The 19,553-nt window shown below is 33.9% G+C and overlaps 1 protein-coding gene across 2 annotated transcripts in view; it reads left to right on the top strand.

The window, feature by feature from the left end:
- The first annotated feature begins 652 nt into the window (after positions 1 to 652).
- Positions 653 to 19,553, top strand: part of scube1 (signal peptide, CUB domain, EGF-like 1) — a 113,391-nt gene continuing 94,490 nt past the window's right edge. For both annotated transcript variants that reach the window (XM_041255175.1, XM_041255174.1), the window contains exons 1-3: positions 653 to 775; positions 4,549 to 4,671; positions 14,079 to 14,204. In XM_041255175.1, the coding sequence (XP_041111109.1) occupies positions 688 to 775; positions 4,549 to 4,671; positions 14,079 to 14,204 (337 nt within the window). In that variant the 5' untranslated portion in view covers positions 653 to 687. The remainder of the gene's footprint in view (positions 776 to 4,548; positions 4,672 to 14,078; positions 14,205 to 19,553) is intronic.

Below are 19,553 nucleotides of genomic sequence, written 5' to 3'. Positions count from 1 at the left end.
CAAGGTAACCCCCCCCCCCCCCCCCCCCCCCACAACCCGTTTTTCGTTCATGTGGATATTGTATAAACATAATAATTATTATTAATATTATTATATTATTATTATTATTATTATTATTATTATTAGTCATTTAGCAGGCGTTTTAAAGCGACTTACAGAGACTAGGGGGTGAACTTAGCATCAACAACTGCTGCAGAGACACTCACAACAGGACCTTGTAACCCAATATTACAAACGTTAATATTAAAACAAAGTATAATTCTAATCTTATACATACAAAATCTACACACTCTATAATAGCACACATTTGGGGTTATGTAATGACCAATTTGTTCTATACAATACTGGGTAAATATGAATGTCTAATAGTATCACACGGTGCTGCTTTGCCTGTGATTCTTTCAAAAGCGCTCCAGTTGTGGCGGTGGTGGCTATTGGGGGACATTCAAACGACCTATTCTTTATTGATGAAGTTCGGATCACATCGCTAGTCCCACCCATCGCTTATCAATGCGACTGGTTCTCCTTTTTTCCCTTAACACCCTTCCTCCTCCCTAAATGTATGGCCACCAATCAGAGCGATCCTCTCGGCTCGTCAGTTTCCCTGCTTTCTACCAGTGCCAGTCCCAAAACGCTTTTCTTATCAAAGAAACACACCAAAAAACTGCATTCAATCACAGCATTATCATGGGGACTGTTTGTTTTTCATGGCACTTTTGTTTGTTTTTCGCTTTCATTTATACTTGCTGTGTTACGGCAAACGATGGACCCACAGGTAAGATTCATTTTCTCTCTCCCTTAAATACTATTTTAAAACAGTTTAAGACATTTATATTTTTAACTGAGTCTGCTTTTTTTCTTTTAATGGAATACAATTAAATACAGTATATATATATATATATATATATATATATATATATATATATATATATATATATATATATATATATATATATATATATAACGTTTTTATAAATTAACAATATAAAACATGTTTGTACTTGTTATGTTGAATTGCAGCATTTAATACAAACATACATTATCGATATTAAATAAATATTTTAGGTACCGGTGCTTAACATTATATTCCAGTTATGTCATTTTTGTATTTAACAACCCCGGAAAGGCAAAAAGTTTGTTTATCTAAGTTCTTTAAAAAAATGAAATAACACACAGTTATTATGTAAATTAATACAATAATGGAAACTTTTCATAATAAATAATAATAACAAAGTTTATTTTTATTTTTTAATTTCATAGTTGGTTTTAGAAATAGTCACAGATAAGAAAACCTATAGCAACACTTTTTACTGCAATGGCAGTGGTATTCCTGGTTCATTTCTTTTAAGTATTTAGGACCCATTCACTAGTGAATACTATACTTATTAAGCAATGGAAGAAGAATGCAAAAAGGCAGAATAATGGTTAGTAATGTTCTGTATACTGACTTCACGTCTGTCCAGCGTTGTTATGAAATTGTCCCTTTTTGGAGGTTTAATTATCGAATCACTTAAAAAACATAGTTATCGTTACTTTGAATTCATGAAATAGGTGCTAGTTAACCAGTCAAAATATGACAAGGCACTTTTTTTTTTTTGCTTGGCTTAATCACGTATCTGATTTCATAGAGCGCCTCAGATTTCCATATACATTAGCCACGGGAACATACTTAAAAGGTCCAATATTCATCTTTGTTTAACGAGGTCAGCTTCTTTACTGATCAACCTACAGTACTGTATAATATAACATAATACTATTACATCAACTCATATGGAACTGGGAACACGTTTCTGTAGAACACTGTTGAAAACAAATTATGTAAACAGATTGGCTGAGGCAGTAGTATTAAAGTAAATACTCTAATAATACTTGCATTGTAATAATACACATTTGAGGTTTAGTATTTGGGTCACTGTTTGTCAAATTGGATAAAATATTTTACAGAATCATGTTACAATCTATGAAAATGGGTATTGTGAATTAATAAAGGAGTTAGATGTGCTCAAGTTTCTTAATGTTAAAGTGTGTGTGTGTGTGTGTGTGTGTGTGTGTGTGTGTGTGTGTGTGTGTGTGTGTGTGTGTGTGTGAGTGTAAATTTCAAGTCCCTCAAATGATGCTATACCGAAAATAAGCAAACTAGTAACAAAAACATGCTTTTTACATTTGTTTTCCAAAATATGTTCTAATTTTCCTAGACATCATCCTAAAATATGCACTTGAGAGAAATGTTAAATACATTTCATTTAAATCTTTTTTTTTTTTTTAAACAGCATTGAGATAAAAAAAAAAAAAATTGAAATAAATAACATACTCATTCACTTACAGTATGAAGTACAAAGCCTGTGTAGGCAGTAGTGGATTTGTTCACCAATAGATATGATAGCAACTGCAATATTCTCTCTGTCAAACCACAGATGTGACAGATGCATTTCACTGCAAACAAATCCATTGGAAACCAACTCCCAGACTTCTTATTATCTGCGAGGCATCAGTCCACAGCCCAGCAGAGCATAAGTGTGTGTGACTGTCAGATTTAATACATTTTTGTTTCATAAAACATATCCCAGTGCTTAGACACATGTGAACACTTAATGAAATAGTTTTTTTTAATAGTTTAACAAAAACTTTAATTAGACAGATGTTTTTTTTGTTCTTCTTCTATGTATATGAAAAAATATTTTGCTGTCCATTCCATGCTGCTATTAATAGTGTGCTGTATCACATATCTGAAAAATATTGATACAGTTTAACATCTGCTTTAGAAGTGTTAGAGATTTAGCTTTACTGGGCCCTGCAGTCAGTTATCTGGATACAGAAGCTTCTGACTTCCCTCATTCCTTTGTTGGAATATTTCCTAAGTAAAGAAATAAAAATGAAAGATAATTATGAAAATAAAAAAATAAGAAGAGTAATTTAAAGCACATGGCCCTTTGTTATTCATTCTTCTGCACATAGCTATTTGAAAGTATTTTCTTTACTAGATCAAAGTCCCCCCCTTCCCCTAAAGAATTAATTTAAGATGGTCACCTAAAAGTTACATTTTTGTTTCAAACAAATTATAGTAAGAGCATAGCAGTGTAATGCCAACTATTATATTAATAGCACTGGAAAACAATGAGCACAGATGGTAAAATGTCTTCATTATTTTTTGGTTTATTTATTCATTATCACTTTATTCACAAATCACATTTAAGATTCAAGATGTAGTCAAGAGAGAGCGGAAGAATTAAAATTACAAGTTTGGATCGAACGCCACACTTTTGCTTCCATTCTGTAAAGCTTACAAAGTGAAAAATATAATAATATTTGGAATGCCACTTAGTTATGTGATTCCATAAACAGTATACAGCAACACATGGTTTAGTTTTAATGGTTTAGTTGTTTATTCCGAAGTTTCATTCCTGGGCTCTTAACAGCTATGTCATCTGAGAGCAGTGATTTGGTTTGTGTGGTTAACTATGACAACATGCTTGATCTCACAGAATAATCAAAATGCAGTGTGCAGAGAGACCTGGATGTCTGATTTACAGACTGATTACAGTAATGCACCTTTCTTGCAAATTAGCAGATACACAAACAAGGATTAATGATTTAGTTCAATGAGAAAAAAAAGTGTTTAGGTTGAGGAGAAGTACACAATTATGTTATTAACAACGCGCATTACTGCTGCTATGAGATATAATAGTATGGATATTGTTCCATTAAAAAAAAATGAAGTTCATTCTGTCATATTTTTGTAAGAATGTCCCCATAATAAATTATGACATATTGTTTTATTTTTTAAGTTGTTTTACTAACACATATAAACACAGTAATGTCAAAAGATTTTAGGAAGAACAGTCAAAGTTGTGCTCTTTAGTAATTTTATTTTTCTTTAACACATTACAAGGATGGATTTGTAATATTATATAGGCTTACAGCTTGAACATCTTCAAGCTGGGATGAGTATTTGACCAAAGCTTGTCTAAAATGTAAGAACTACCATTTTTTTGCTTCACTGATGTCAAATGTAATTTATATACATCAGTATTCATCAAAAATATCTTAAAAGTTAACCTTTCAGTAACCCAGTTTTAAATGTAATATATTTATATGTAATATGTTAGTAAACAAAAAAACTAGTTATTTGGTGGGCAGATATTTTGATTCTGCAATACACTGCTTTTAAAAAAAGAATAATGAAAAGGTCCATGTTCACCCAACCCCTAAATATCTACCCACAAATTGTCAATTTTCTTTATTTACATTTTGAAGAAGACAATGAAACAAATTAGGGACCATATAGTTTTTATGTATGAATATTAATAGCCAAAGTAAAATGTGACCAGTGACACAAGTAGAAAGACTTTTATGATAGGATACCGCAGAATTATAAAGGTTACTATGTGTTTGTTTGCAATCCTACCCTTCACTCATTATAAGATGTCTTAGGGAGCAGCATCCTGATTGCACTGTAAGAGATGTGGAATGGGTTCTTCCAGTTTGCAGCCATTCAGTTCTTTTCAATTGACAATTGTTTCTAATTCATACTTGATGCTTTTGCTTTAGATGCAGACGAATGTTCTGAGGCAACAGATGACTGTCACATCGATGCACTTTGCCAAAATACCCCCAAATCTTTCAAATGCATCTGTAAACCAGGCTATAAGGGTGATGGGAAACAGTGTGAAGGTAAGCCCATTGATATGATTGTTTGCCTTGACTGAGGTTTCTGTAAACAGCCAAATTCCTCAAACAATTAATTGCGGATTTAACTAAGAAAATCTCAGTGTTTATTGGCAATTGGCCCCTGCTGCTCCCACTAATTGTCTTTTTCTGAAATAGTCAGGAAAGTATCAGACGTGAAGGACACTAGCTCCTGTTAACAAGGCTGAGTAATTTCAACCCACAGGTAATACACAGACTGCCTCAGTGTAGGGACCCAAGAACAGTACAGAAAAAAAGAAACTGTAATACAAAAATATTATATTATTTGATCATTTAAAAATATATATACTTTTACAGTTTCACTATAAACAAAGACTATTTTGATAATCGTTTTGATCATGCTTTTGACATGCAGAAGTGCTGAACACTGTAATATTGTGTTGTATAGTTCAGTTTTGGATTTTGTTCAGTAAAACCTGTGCAAGTCTATCACTGTCCATGCTCTGGAACTTCACACTGCTCGCTAATATTTATACAGAAGACTGAGATTAAAAGCGTATTTTATTAATGCGCACACAGGTATAGGGCTAGATTCTGAAAGCTAGTTAACCCAAATTTCAATGGAAAAAACACCAGTTACAATTATTAAATGAATAAAGTTATGGGATTGTTTACAACTCCCCTGAATTCCAGTTTTGAGCTGTTTATTTTTGGTTTGGTAACTTCATTAGGTGTCTTTTTCCTTTCTGAAAAAAAATTGAACTAATCCCATTTTGGAGTAAAGAGTTTTGAGAAATTCTGAAAAGGTTTGTTTCCTCAATACAAGTTGATTTTGACAAGTGAATCATGACATTTTTGTAAGCTTTCAAAATAAATGTAATTGTGTAATCTAGCAAAGATTCAGTCAGCCACATTATGCATCATAGACAGTGTCATGTGCAGTGAGTGACTTGTACTGCAAACCTCAAACGTAAACTTTGTGACAGAATTCATCATCATCAATTACATGATACTAGCTAAATGTGTCCTTTGTAGACAAAGGTATCTATAGCATAATTAGTGTCTATAACAGGGAATCCAACATTCTTATTAGCAACTCTGTTTAGAATCCTCTGCTTTCAAATGAGTAAAAAAAAAAACAACAAAAAAAAAAAAAAAACAACAACAACACAGAGTTTTGTTTACTTTGTTTTAAACTATGTGCTGTAAAAGCTATGTGTGGTTGTTTGGGGTGCCTTTTAAATAAAACGATAGAACTTTTAAGTGAGATAAAATGGATTGAATGTGAGTTTTTAAAAACAGAATTGTTAAAAATGGCAAAGTGTTCTCAATTTGGCACTCAGTGGACTGAATCTCAAAACCACTCCATAATTGACACTATTAAGAAGGATGCAGGAATGAATGGGGAAGCTGTCATGGTACCTGTCCCCACTGCGTCTCACAAGCACTAAATAATACACAAGCACCAAAACATTGTTTTTTTAATAAGCTACTTTATTCACCTGGGTCTTACACATGTTGTTTCAGCTTTAATTCAAGATACAGAACAATCAGATAAAGCAATTGCATAATTGCTATTACTGTGTTTTGTTATGTTATGTAATTTTTCCCAGATGAAGGCTTTCATTAATTTATATTATTGTCAGGCAGCTGTTCTTCTGTTTCTAATTAGCTCACTTTTAAGACTATACACATCTTTTTCTGTCAAAACTCCCTTTTCTTGGGTAGTTTCAAATGACAGTATTTTGAAATTAAGTGTTCCTCAAAGGGATGTCTACATTACTGAATAAAATGATGGGGGAGCAGTAGAGAGGTCACAATTGGCATGTTTGCTGTGCTCATAAGGAACCAAAATACAGCCTATGGCAGAACTTTGAGACACAGTAATGATTCAGCAGCTTGAGTGCATATAGAGATCCAGTAATCATCTTTTTGGATTCAATTATCATTTGTTGGCTGTGTATTAGTTGGGGGTGGGAGTTGAATGTGTGTATATTTATGTTATGCACTATAGCCATCTAGCTCTGAAAAATAAAAACCTAATTGTTGTTTTGAGATCCGATCGAAGATAATTAAACTTTTATTCATGTAGAGGCGAGGCCTCTTGAAAAATGATCGCCCATATGCAAGCAGACCATTTCTGCGGAAGGAGTATAAACAGTTACCTCTCATGCTTCTCAAAGATATTTGTTATGATTAATGTCCCAGTGTTAAAAAGTCTGTTTCTGAGGAGGTCAAGAGTTTACCTCAGTCGACTGGATGAGCCAATTTACTTTTGAAACTCTTGATTAGCACCAATCCCGTGTGTTGCTTAACTCTGCTCCCCAGTGCTTGAATGTTTATTTAGCAATCTTCAAGAATTTGACTTCAAAATGATGATTGACATTTAAAAAGCTGATTTGCCCGATTGTAATTTCCTACATGGAGTTGCAGTTCTCCAACAGATGGGCGTACTGTTATGCTAATGTAGTTGAGTAAACACCTAAACATCATCTTGTATGGAGTTTTTATACAGAGCTATAAAGACCGTGTGGCTGCTCATAATCTTTGAGGTGCTTCTGTCTATCTTCCAAACTATGTTAGATGGTGCAGTTATTTTGTGGAGTTTTTATGAAGTTTGTTCTCAGATGCAGATATTATGATGTGTAAAAGTATAGCAAATTGTGAAATAAACAATCAGCAAACGTAGCACACCAGGTAATGATGTCCTGTCCGTATTAAGTGAGAGAAAATAAGTCATTTAATAAATATATTTAAAAACAAATGAACTACTATTTCTTAAATCAGTGTGATTTGTACCAGACTTAGGCAGTACATTGATGTTTGTTCGACTGAGTCTATTTTTTTTTTTATTGTATTTCTAAATATATATTAACATGAGCACAGCTCAGCACAATCTCTCTTTGTGGCATGGCAGGTATTGACAAGTGGATGGCAGTTTCAAAAATCTAAGCTTTGTTACTTGCAATTAGAGAGTTGTAAAATGTGGTGCAGCAATGCATTCATTTGTGTTTGCAGCAAGATTCCATGCAGTTAAGAAGTAACTACAATAGTTAAGAAGTAGAATACTGATGCTCAGGGGCGCAAGAACTAGGCCTGCTGGGGGTGCAATGATAAATCCTGCTAGGTCTGTGAATCTTATGAGTTGTGTGTGCAGTGCACTGCGCCTTTTTACATTGCTTTTAAACACAAATGATAATAAACCAATCAGAGCTGACTGTCGCAACAGGGGCGGGATATTTTATAAATCACATGGTTGCAGTCTCGTGAGAGTCGTGGACCGCATTAGACACAAGTGTATACAGTAGAATGGTTATTGAAAATCTCCCAAAAGAGAATATCAGTTTTTTTTTGTAAATTCTTCAGCGGCACCTTCTGCTAAAATCAGCTTCTCACAAATGTGTTAACCAGTTGATCAATACTAAAAACACACGTACACGATGACATTCTGGACACACTAGATGATCATTCCCTCATGAAAAAAAATCACAACGACAACGACTACTGTAAATAAAATGTAACTGTTCAACCTGTTCTTACAAGTAAACAACACATTTCTAAAATGCAGTACTTAACTGGATCTTGTCATTATATGCTACTTTTTGATTTGTTCGTTCTAAACGTTTTATGGTAAGCATGACTTCCATCATGTACAGGGGTTACATTTTTGTTCAATGGCTTCAGACCCCACCCCACCCCCTCACTATAACAAAACAGCACCACTGCTGAAGATAACTAAGATGAGGATTTTTCCATCCTTTTTTGTGCTTTTGTCAGAGAACAACCCTTGACTGCAAAGAAGCCTTAATTATTTAATAAAATATCACACCATAGGAAATTAAATTGTACAAATGCAGAAGCACTAGCTGCTAAAGCTGCCCAAAAGCATTTTATTTAAAGACCTTTATTATTTGGCAAAAATACCACAACAAGGAAATTAAAACATTGTAAAAATGCAGGCGCAAGCTACCGAGGTTCACCAAAAGCATTTAAATTAATATTCAAGAATATTAAACCTGGAAGAAAATGTGCTTTTGGATGCCGTCTGTGTTTTACTGGAATAAGCAGAAGACTATTGAATGTGTTAAGGATTAAATACATGTGTCGCTTGTTGATTAGAATTAAAGCAAATGTTGTTAGATTTAAAGATTTGGGACTTTCTGGTGTGGTTCTTTTGGCTAAAACAAATATATATATATATATATATATATATATATATATATATATATATATATATATATATATATATATGTATATGTGACATTTTTAATTAAATATTATGTGGGATATGGACTCTGCAGTAGCCTAAAGCAATATTTCTGTTGGCTCCATTAGAAGAGAATGGGACACATCATATCATTAACACTGAACGTAACACAGTTGTGTACATTTGGCAGTTTCTGGTAAGTATTAGTGTTAAACTACCCCCTTATTTGAGTCCCCACAACTTCCCCTGACCAGGAGCACGTTTTCAGGTTTATTGAGATTAATGTACTTATTAAGTCATTGGTTAACTACATGCTGTAAATAAATGTTCCCACAATAACAATAATCCACAAATGATCACTGATATAATTCCATATACACTTTGATTACATTTGAAATTTTCCTCCTTTTTGAGGCTTTTAAAAAGTGATAAAAAAAACAAAAAAACTATATGTGCGATTATTTAACACAGCTAAAAAAGTGCCATCAAACATTTGTTGTCTTCATCAGATATGTTGTTTGTTTTGTTATGTAAGGGGTGAACAACGATAAGCGTTGAATCAGTAAAAACAATCCACTGTTTTCGAGTGCCGTTAGACACAGAAACTGTGGATTATTTTCTTACTGATTCAGCTCTTGGAGTTGTCTTCCTAATTGATACTTGTTCGATAATGAGATTCAGTTGATTGTTAATTTATTAATTGGGTTTGGTTTTTGCTCCTTTGTAATGCTTAGTTCAAACAGTTCAAATGTTTGTCTCGCATATTGTAGGAATGTTGACATGAGTTCCTTGGCCTTTGAGTTTGAAAACTCACTTGCATAGACAAAAGTGTCTGTTGTTAGTGAAGATAGTAGCAAGGACTTTAAAATATCTACTATTTTAGATGTAGAACATGACATTTAAAATGCAAAAACCAAAGGAATGTGAACCAGCAATGGAAAGTAAAGTTATTGATCGTTTTGTCAAAACTGAAACAGATGAAGACCGAAATATCATTGCCAGCAACTGGTTTTTGAGAAGAACTTGTTTGAACATTGGCTAAATGAAAGAAATGCAAAAGCTGAGTTTACAGACAACGTCTGTGTAATTGATGGAGATGTACTAGGTGATGATGAAATTGGTGTTGTTCCTGAATCTGATCCAGAGGAAATGTGAAATAAAGTTAGAACGGGGAATGTTTAGTGGAAATAAATTAGTATTATAAAACCTTTTTTTTCATTATGTTAATGCATATATGTATATTTTTCATTAACAATATGAAATACTAAACTGAAAACGCAAGCCCTTTTCTAGGTGTTACATTTGAATGCTATAATTAACTAATTGTTACTCAATAAAATGTTTTACATTTCTTTTGAATTGCTCGTTACCGCATCAACAGTTTTCAGTGGATTTGTAGCATAAACTGTGGATTTGTTAATCAACAGTATATCTACCCCACATTCCACTTCTCTTCAAAGTCATGCTGCCTCTTTTAGTTAGAAGATTCGAAGAATTCATAAATTAAAAGATCAAAGGGTGACTTCACAGAAATGTTTTAATTGGTACTATAAGGATAATTAAAAATTAATTAAAATGTAATCCTAGGACTACATTATATTGAAAAAAAACAAAAAAAAAACCTGATTTGACCTTTGTAGCTGTGTGCCTGTGATAAATCATACGTGCAAACCATGATGTGTTGCTTCCCCCTTGCCAACATGTACAAATTAATGTGCTTTTCAAGCTTTGCTACAGATACAGTACTAAAATATTACATGGCAACACATTAACAGCAATACAGATGGCGTATCAAATTATTTATTACTAAAAGGATGTGATTTATAATTCTTATTTATTATAATATATTTGTGTTAGCCACAAGGCAATGTTAAAACAAAGAATGAATAAGCAACCACTCTCAACATGACAAGGCAAGCTGTAATGACATATATACATGATGCACTAACATCTTACAAATAATTCGTTAGAATCCGTAAAGTTAGATGACATATTCTAATTGAGAGTGCATTCTTATACTGTTCCTATCTTGAGCTCTTACTATTATTTGACTTTAAATTATCAAAATTTTTTTTTTTTTTTTTTTTTTTTTGCTCTAATTGGAGCACATAAAATAGGCAATTAAACGTCAGGAGCTACAAGGTACAGTAAGAGCTAACATGAACAAATGTGTATAATTTGGGGGAATAGATGTTAAACCAAACATTTCCAATCAAATTAAACAGGGATAAGTTTGTCGAAAGCGGTGGGGATTTAGAAGCAGCGTGTTTATCTACTGCTGTCACATGTCATAACGACCTTCCGTAACAGCTTATGATCAGGAAGTCGCTCTGCTTGAGCCCCTGCAGACATCACAGCAGCTTAACTAAGATGGGCACTGAACTACTCAGCACTCCCCAGGTGCCTGGTTTACTGTTACCTGCAGAGTAAGAAATTGGTTGCTAATTTGTTCTAATTGCAATTCAGAAGGTGCCAATTAGAGCAGGCCCATGCTAAAACCTTCATCTTTTTTTTTTTTTTTTTTTTTTTTAACATTCATTAAAAGCCTGGCACTGGCTCTGAATACCATTTACTACTATACCCTGTGCTACAATAGGAATTTATTTTATTGATATGGCACAAGTAGTTTGTTTTAAACCCTTTCCATCCTTGGAAGCAGCAGTAACATTACCCTCTAGCACGGTGGTTGGTTGGTTATCCACTCATTTGTTCATATTGAAATCCACCAAAGTGCAGCTTATTCATATTTCTTTAATTGGGGTTGTAGCCAATGAAATAATTCCATGAATCCATAAATCTTACCTGTTATACACTGGAATTCTCTATACAGGTATGATGAAAGAAAAACATGTTATAGCAAACATTTATTTTGATTTTTTTTTTTTTTTTTTTTAAAAAGACTGAAATTAAGGCAGGCAAAATTACAGCCTTAACTTAGTATGGTCCCAGATACGACTTTTGTCTTGTGTCTTTCAAAACACGTGTATACTTACATCCACGTGATGTCCATTAATAGGAAACATGATTTGTTAACATGATGTGACTGACATGTGTACATATGTTATATATATATATATATGATATATTATATATATATATATTATATATATATATATTATATTATATATATATATATATGGTCATCAGTCGAAAAGGTGTTACATGTTTGTGGTTGACAGAATTTAAGATCTTTATGAAAAAACTGTATATTTTTTTAAATAACTTCAGCTACATCTTGATATTCAATGAAAGTGTTCTTAGACCTCATCTTTCAACACACCATTGACTGTATCTACGTTATTCTACCTAATGATACATTCATGATACCATACTGTATCTGTTGAAACATTTTTATACATAAGGTACAGTAGGCAAGCAAGAACTTAATAAGCAGTCAATGCAATGAGAAGCTGTACTGTACTTCCAGCAGTTTTGAAAAACAATGCTTTGGTACCATGTATCGAATGACTGGCAGATATTTCCAGCTATGTCCTTGTGAAAATCTCTCAAGGTAGCAGAATGAACAGAATAACCCAAATTAATGACTGTGATAACCCTTCTCTGCTCCTGTGAATATTCTTACACTTCATGAACTTGAAACAGGTTTGATTAGAGATTAGATGTAAGACTGCTGACAAATGTTCCAATTAGAGCTTACTTAATGTTTATTTCACACAGGCTTCCCAACAGCCATCCGATGGAAATGCCTGGACTTGTAATAATAACATACATATGTAGGGACCATACTGTACAGTATGTGTCCATGGTAATACACTGATACAAATAGCTGGCTTGTATATTTTACACTTTCGAGATTTAGGGCTGTAGAAAGTGAAGGACCCAGGCACTTAAAAAAAGAAAACAATAAACAGTTGTACAGTACATAAAAATGTAAGTATAGGTGAAAAAACAAAAACAAAACAAAAAAGTTGTATTTTAATAAACTGGACATTTGTAAATAATGCCCCATATGAACAAACAATCTTGTCACAGAACATTTTCACTATAAGCCCTGTCATTCCCTTATAAAAGATATGCGCTTTTCATACTTTGCTATACTTTTGCTATGGGAACACTTTATAAGAGTTGACCTGGCACATGGCAATTTGTACAAAGCTATGAAGGACAGTCCTGTTACTTGGCTTTGGTCTGTCTGGATACTTTACATGGAAGGCCACTGCTATATTATAAGCACTTTGCCCATGACTTTCATGCATGAACACTAAGTCTACACGTTCCTCAACTCTGTATTTGTTCCTGTCTGCTAAAAAAAAAAAAATCTATAATACCTGTTAAGGCTGCATTGTCAAACAGTCTTTTCTTTATACCAAAATGTTATTTCTAAGTGACTGTGTGTTCTTATAGACTTGTTCTTCATCAGAAAGCAGGCTTTGTGAATCGTTGAAGTTGTTCACATTCCTCGGAGGTACAGTAGCTACAACTGCAAGCTTGCAAACCCTTCAAACTTTCTTTCCACTATGTCACTTCAAACTAGTACAGTGATGCATGTCCCACACCAGTTTAAGTTTATGAACGACATCTACAAGCTGTGGTGTACAGGACGTATTTGGTTAGCTTAACAATGTTCAATAATCTGTTGTAACCCAAAGGAAAATTAGCCCGATATACAAAAAAAAGTATTTAATTTAAAAAGCTTTTTGTAAAAATTAAATATTGAAAAATATGCAGGAATTAATTTTCTTCAACAACAACTGTAATCACTATAGAATATTTATAGAGCTCTTGTGTCAAAACAAATAATGTGTACAGTGATATGCAGTACAGTATATCAATACACAGTATACATGTGCATACAGTATATAGCACACAGTATTTAAGTGTCATGGTGTACAGTACTTTAAAATGTATGTTAAAGATTTCTGGCTTCGCACTTTTCCCTCATACAAAAGGCTTGACCTCAAATTTCTGTGCTTGTGTGTATTTGATACGGTTGTGGCAACCAAGACTGTTTGTGTAATCCACTGCTCTCTCCCCCTGACCTCTCACCTTTCCCTGGTCATCATTTTTCACAGAGGTGTTATCCCAGCCTTGCTCCCATAAGGGCTTTTTGCTGTGTCTTGATTGTGCCCTTGAATTAAAAGCCAAGTCTTGCCAGAGCTCTCAAATACCTTCACTGTGGTGTTAGGCTCTGCGTGCTAGCGGTTGACTTTTTCTTCCCCTCAGTGCAAGCCTCATGAAAAATGTCTTGTTAACTGTCTTTCAGACATTGACGAATGTGATAATGACTACACTGGCGGCTGTGTTCATGAGTGTATCAACATTCCAGGCAACTACAGGTGCACTTGCTACGACGGCTTCATGCTTGCACATGATGGACACAATTGTCTGGGTATGTACATTTTTTCTATGATCATTACAAGCCAGCCTGTCTGCACTGCACTGCCTGTAGAACTGTCTTTGTTTCTGTCATGATTTTGATTTTCCGTTTTCTAGCTGGTGATAAATACAGGTGAAAGGGGCATCTTGGTGAAAAATTGAGTTTGTGTGTTTGTGTGGTTTTTCAAATCAATTAATTAATGTACTTATTTTACCACAAACAGCATGCAATGTAATGAAAACTACCCCAAAATTACTGTGTCTTTATTTATGCATTGCTAAAAAAAAACTGTGCAAAGAAATTTGCAACAGTACCTTCCATTGTTATGCATGAAAAAGTTTTATTATAATGAAACCTTATTTAAACTAGCGAAGATGAGCCTAAATGTAATCATTTTTTATATATTTTTATATATCCTGTAGGCCAAAAAAAAAAAAAGAAAAAAACTTGAACCCCAACCTGTTTCTGTGGAGATCAAAATGACAAATTTAAAACTGTTACAGTGTATGTTTAGGGAACGGTCAGTAAAAAGGAGAGGGAGGTGGACTACCCAGAAGGTATTTTATGGTTTACATTCTAGTTTTTTATATGCTTTTTATACCACCCTTATGTTATGTAGAGCACTTCACTGGATCACTTCTGGTTCTCTACCAGAAATTAATTTGAATCAGTGTCCTACATTTTGTATTAAAGAAACATACACTATATTGTCCAGTGTTAAATTTGCTGTTAGCCATGTAGCTTACAGTCAGGGGGACGCGTTTGCTACCCAGGAGCAGGTTTATATGGGCAGATTGCTTGAAAAAAAAAAAAATATATATATATAGTAGTGATCTCTCACAGACAGGCGCATCACACAGGGCGAGGCAATCCACACACAGGCGGAGGGCGAACCTGGGACTTCTCGCACTAAAGCGTTGCGCCGATACTGCTGTACAAAAGAGCCGGCTCCTTTGCAAGAAGCGTATATCAGGCTTATGTCTTTGTATGTGATTACATCACCTACCAGCCCTGCTGCTGCCTTCCCCCGTGCACGCTACTATATATATATATATATATATATATATATATATATATATATATATATATATATATATATATATATATATATATATATATATATATTGTATTGAATATGGGATTTTCATGTTTGGATAGTCACTCAATTTAAGTGTTCATTCAGATATTTGTTCATTTTCAAAAAGTAATGCAAGTCATTATATTGCTCAGAACGCAGGCAGAGACAGCATAGCAGCAGCGACAGGGGGTGTGGCCTCTATGTGTTACAATATGCAACATGTTAAAGTAGAAAAATATCCCAGGAGTGAAGAACATGTTGTGTAGGCCTTACTTTACCCTGTGAATTAACTACAAAACAACGGATGCCAAATAGCAGTTTAAGTTAAACCTTGTTTTGTTTATTCCAGAAATAAATAGTACATTATCAGCCATAACTTTAAACACTTAAACATAAGATTGCAATATACTTGCTTTTACTTTATCAGTAGAATTGTTTCTAATAAGGGAGGGATAGTTTGCTTTCCATTTCTGGTTATTGTGCATCACTGACGTCGGTCTTTCAGATGTTGAATAGAAGCAGGGTGTTGACTCCAGAGTGACTCGTACCGAATACTCCTGAGAAGATGTTCTTTCACACCCCAGCCTGAGGATGGGCCTCCTTGGAAATAAGCCTGCAGGTTGATAGTGGCTACCCATTTATAGATATCTTCAGATTAATAAACAGATTCTCTAGGAATTATACAGCAAATAGAGAGTAAAGAATGTTAAGCTGTAACTGTGTCTCCTTACTAGCAACAAACCCTTAGGTATTGGTCCATATAAAAACAGAAGTACAAAATTGAGTTTGATATTCATTAAACTATCAGAGACTATTAAGGAAGCCAACAACAAATTCATGAATATTAAACTGGATATTAGTCAAGAAAACAGACTTTGATAAAACATTCTTTACACAATTCAACGTTTTAAGGCTAGGTCTATTCAATTGATATAAAGAGTGGCTTTTAAAGACAGAGGAGCCTCACACACACTGTTAGAGGTATTGACTTTCACAAAGTGCCCTTCTTTTAATATAAACAGTGGCATAAATTCAATCCGCCACCATTTAGAACAATAGAATAGACTCCATAGTGTGTAAAAGCAAAACAATTAGCTGGGTATATACGTTTTTAGACTAAAAGACATGATTTTGCAATAATAACATAATCATAAACTAATAGGGCACAGATTAATATAAACCTTATTTATTAACTACTCTGGGTAGCTTTTTAACCTCCCAACACCTCAGACATGTCAAAACATTGTTTTAATGCCAACATTCCTATTAGATTCCAAAGGGCGCATTGTAAAAATACAAAATAAAAAGAACATCTTCTGTGAGTGGACTACTTGTGGAGCTAACTCCCCCCCCCCCCCATGTTCAATAGAGGGGGGACAGAAGGACAAAAGCCAGATGCAACACAAGCAGAGTGAAGGACACCAAAAAGGATGTTTGTTTTTTTTATAATTAGGAAAAGTATTTTCCGGTTTGGATTTGTTCTTTTTTTCTTTTTTTGTGTGGGGAAATTCATGTATAATATATTGGGTGGGGAAATTCATGTATAATATATTGTTGACACAGTGGAAGGTTAAGATTGAGTGCACATAACTTGGAATCAGTTCAAATCCATAATAAAGATGAAGATGTACTTTCCTTGATGAAGACTCTTTGATTAGCTGTCATGGGATCTTTTAAGGAAGAATAGACTGAAAATAATAATGCTATTCGAGGGAGACCCAAACATAGCTTGTGTTTTACTTTTTCTTTTGATGAGATTTCAGGACATCATCGTTCCAACACAGAGAATAATTCAATGCTATGCAAATAGGAGGTTTCACAGAATTGTATTTATGTCCTAGTATAATCGCAATGCACTTTGACTGGGTCTAAGAATCACTGTATACATTTTTGATGAGTTTCATTTTTCTATTGGGAGGCTATTAAAAGTTTTATTGCAGTTGATGTTCATCAAATATATATATATATATATATATATATATATATATATATATATATATATATATATATATATATATAAAAACAATTCAAAATTTTAAAACCCTATTGTCACTTGCAAAAATCAGGGCTATACCAGCCCTTTCTTTACCTGTCTAAGAGAAAGGGTACATTTAGTTTACATTAATTTAATGGTGGTGGGACAGTTTTCATGAACTGACCATAGAGATATCTTATTATCACCTTGAAGAATTTGAGCCACTAAAGTTGAGTTGGTAAGTTTTTTCATCTGTCCCTAACCTGTATGTTTTAGTAAGTAGCCAAGAAAATTATTATAAGCTCCTGTGGGGGGTTTACATTATATTTCTGCTTCTCAGCAAGGCTCAGCCTTTTTTCCCTAAGATATCTTGGCTGTAAACTTGCATTGGAATCTGTCCAAGAAGTTCCTCAGAGGTAGTGAACTCACTCTCTATTTGACATCTTTATAGTGGAATGCCTCAAATATAACAGAAAATTATACCATGGGGAATTCAGGCTATGGTGGCAGCAGTTTATATCTCAAAGCCCTGAGCTGCTACATGAAGGATCCTATTTTCTTTTAACAGTTTCCATTACTCTGGAGATTGATTTGTAGTGTGGTTTAGAGAAGATAGATACTAGCTACTGAATAGTGCTACCTGTAATTCTAGTTGAAAACAGATTAATCTGGTAAATGTATTTTTATTTTTTACAAGAGTGTGATTATGTTTTGATCAAGAGCAGTACACTGTACCTCAACTTGGCTTGTTACTTATAAAACATGTTACTTATTAAAACATGTTACTTATTATACGCTATTATGTTACGAGAACTTCACAATTACAGCTTGCAAGACAGTAGCCTCATAATAAAGAACTGTCGCTGGGTTTGTTTCAGCCTTAAGAAATTTAAAAAAAAAAGTGTTTTACAGTGTTAATCATGAAGAGGATATTTTGTCTGCCCATGATACAGCCAACGGTTAGCAGTCTTCTCCTAAAGTGATGTATTTTGGTGTCATTTGTTGCTGTTTGGACATTATAGCAGCATGATAGGTCTTCCATGTTAAACTCTGGTTTTCAATCAATAAAATCTTGGTAATGGTTGGGAGTAAAGTGATGTCCTTTGGAACACAAACACTTTATGAAATTTGCTACCTTTACAATGAAAATAAAGGTAGCACACTATGATTGTCAATCCATTTATGATTCTTAACTTCAAATCAATTAATTTTCAAAGAAAGGTAATAACAACTAGACAAATATAAAAACTATTATTAGAGAAGTTTTTTGTATTAAAATATTTTTCAACCAAGACATTCGATGATGATCTATGATCTTAAAAACCATAAATTAAGGGTTTATTGCTTGATCTAAATGAAAAATTCATCTCATTGCTGAGATCACAGTGATTTACCAGCACCTCAATTTGTATATTGTTAAAAAAAAAAAAGGTATCTGTTTCTACATTATTCACAGATGTATTTTTTGAAATTCCTGAGAATGTACTTTTGACTGTTATAGGAAAGCACCGATGTAGCTCTGTGTCCTGTCCCTGTTGTCTTCATGTATTTATTTTTCATTGTCTCTTGCATTATTTGATTTGATGCATTTCTTAACATGAGATTTGCAACAGAATTACAGGAGATAAGGAAGATTATTTCTGCCTCAGTAAGATGACGATTCTTAAATTTGTCCCTTGAATTTGACGCATTTTGACCCCCATGGAACAATCTTAATCGTACCAAACTGACATTGGCCTACCCCAGGCGTTCCACCTAGGAAAAGGCCGTTCCATTCTGGGTGACAAAAGCCATTGTAAAAATAACCATTGCCTCTTTACATTTTTAATGGTCTTTCAATAGGATTAGTGTTTTAAAAGGTAACAGGGCTCAAAATGTTAACTTTTTCCCTATGTACAATACAAATTATAATGTCATTTTTCAACATACCTGGAGAACAAACTTTAATAGCTACAACTATACTACTCAACATCAAACTAGTGGTCTCTGTTTCCTCTGGCAGTTAGAATATGATTGAATTTGCTTATTTTTATTGTCAGTTTTTGCTGCGTGTACATTCGACCATTTGAGAGGTGGCATTTTCAAGTAGGTCTGCTCAGAAAGACTCCCATAACACAAGGTGCTGTGTGAGAATGCTGCACACTTGGTGTGGGATATTGGCTGTCTGTGGCCGGCTTTATGGAACTGATTTCAGGCTCCCGGTGCAAACTTCAGTCCCTATTCAGTGAAGAAGCTTGTTACCCCCCCCTCCCCCCTCTCTCTCTTTCTCTCTCTCTCTCTCTCTCTCTCTCTCTCTCTCTCTCTCTCT

Source organism: Polyodon spathula, chromosome 7 (genome assembly GCF_017654505.1).
Source record: "Polyodon spathula isolate WHYD16114869_AA chromosome 7, ASM1765450v1, whole genome shotgun sequence".
Lineage (NCBI taxonomy): Eukaryota > Metazoa > Chordata > Actinopteri > Acipenseriformes > Polyodontidae > Polyodon > Polyodon spathula.
This window is presented reverse-complemented; position numbering and strand designations above follow the sequence as displayed.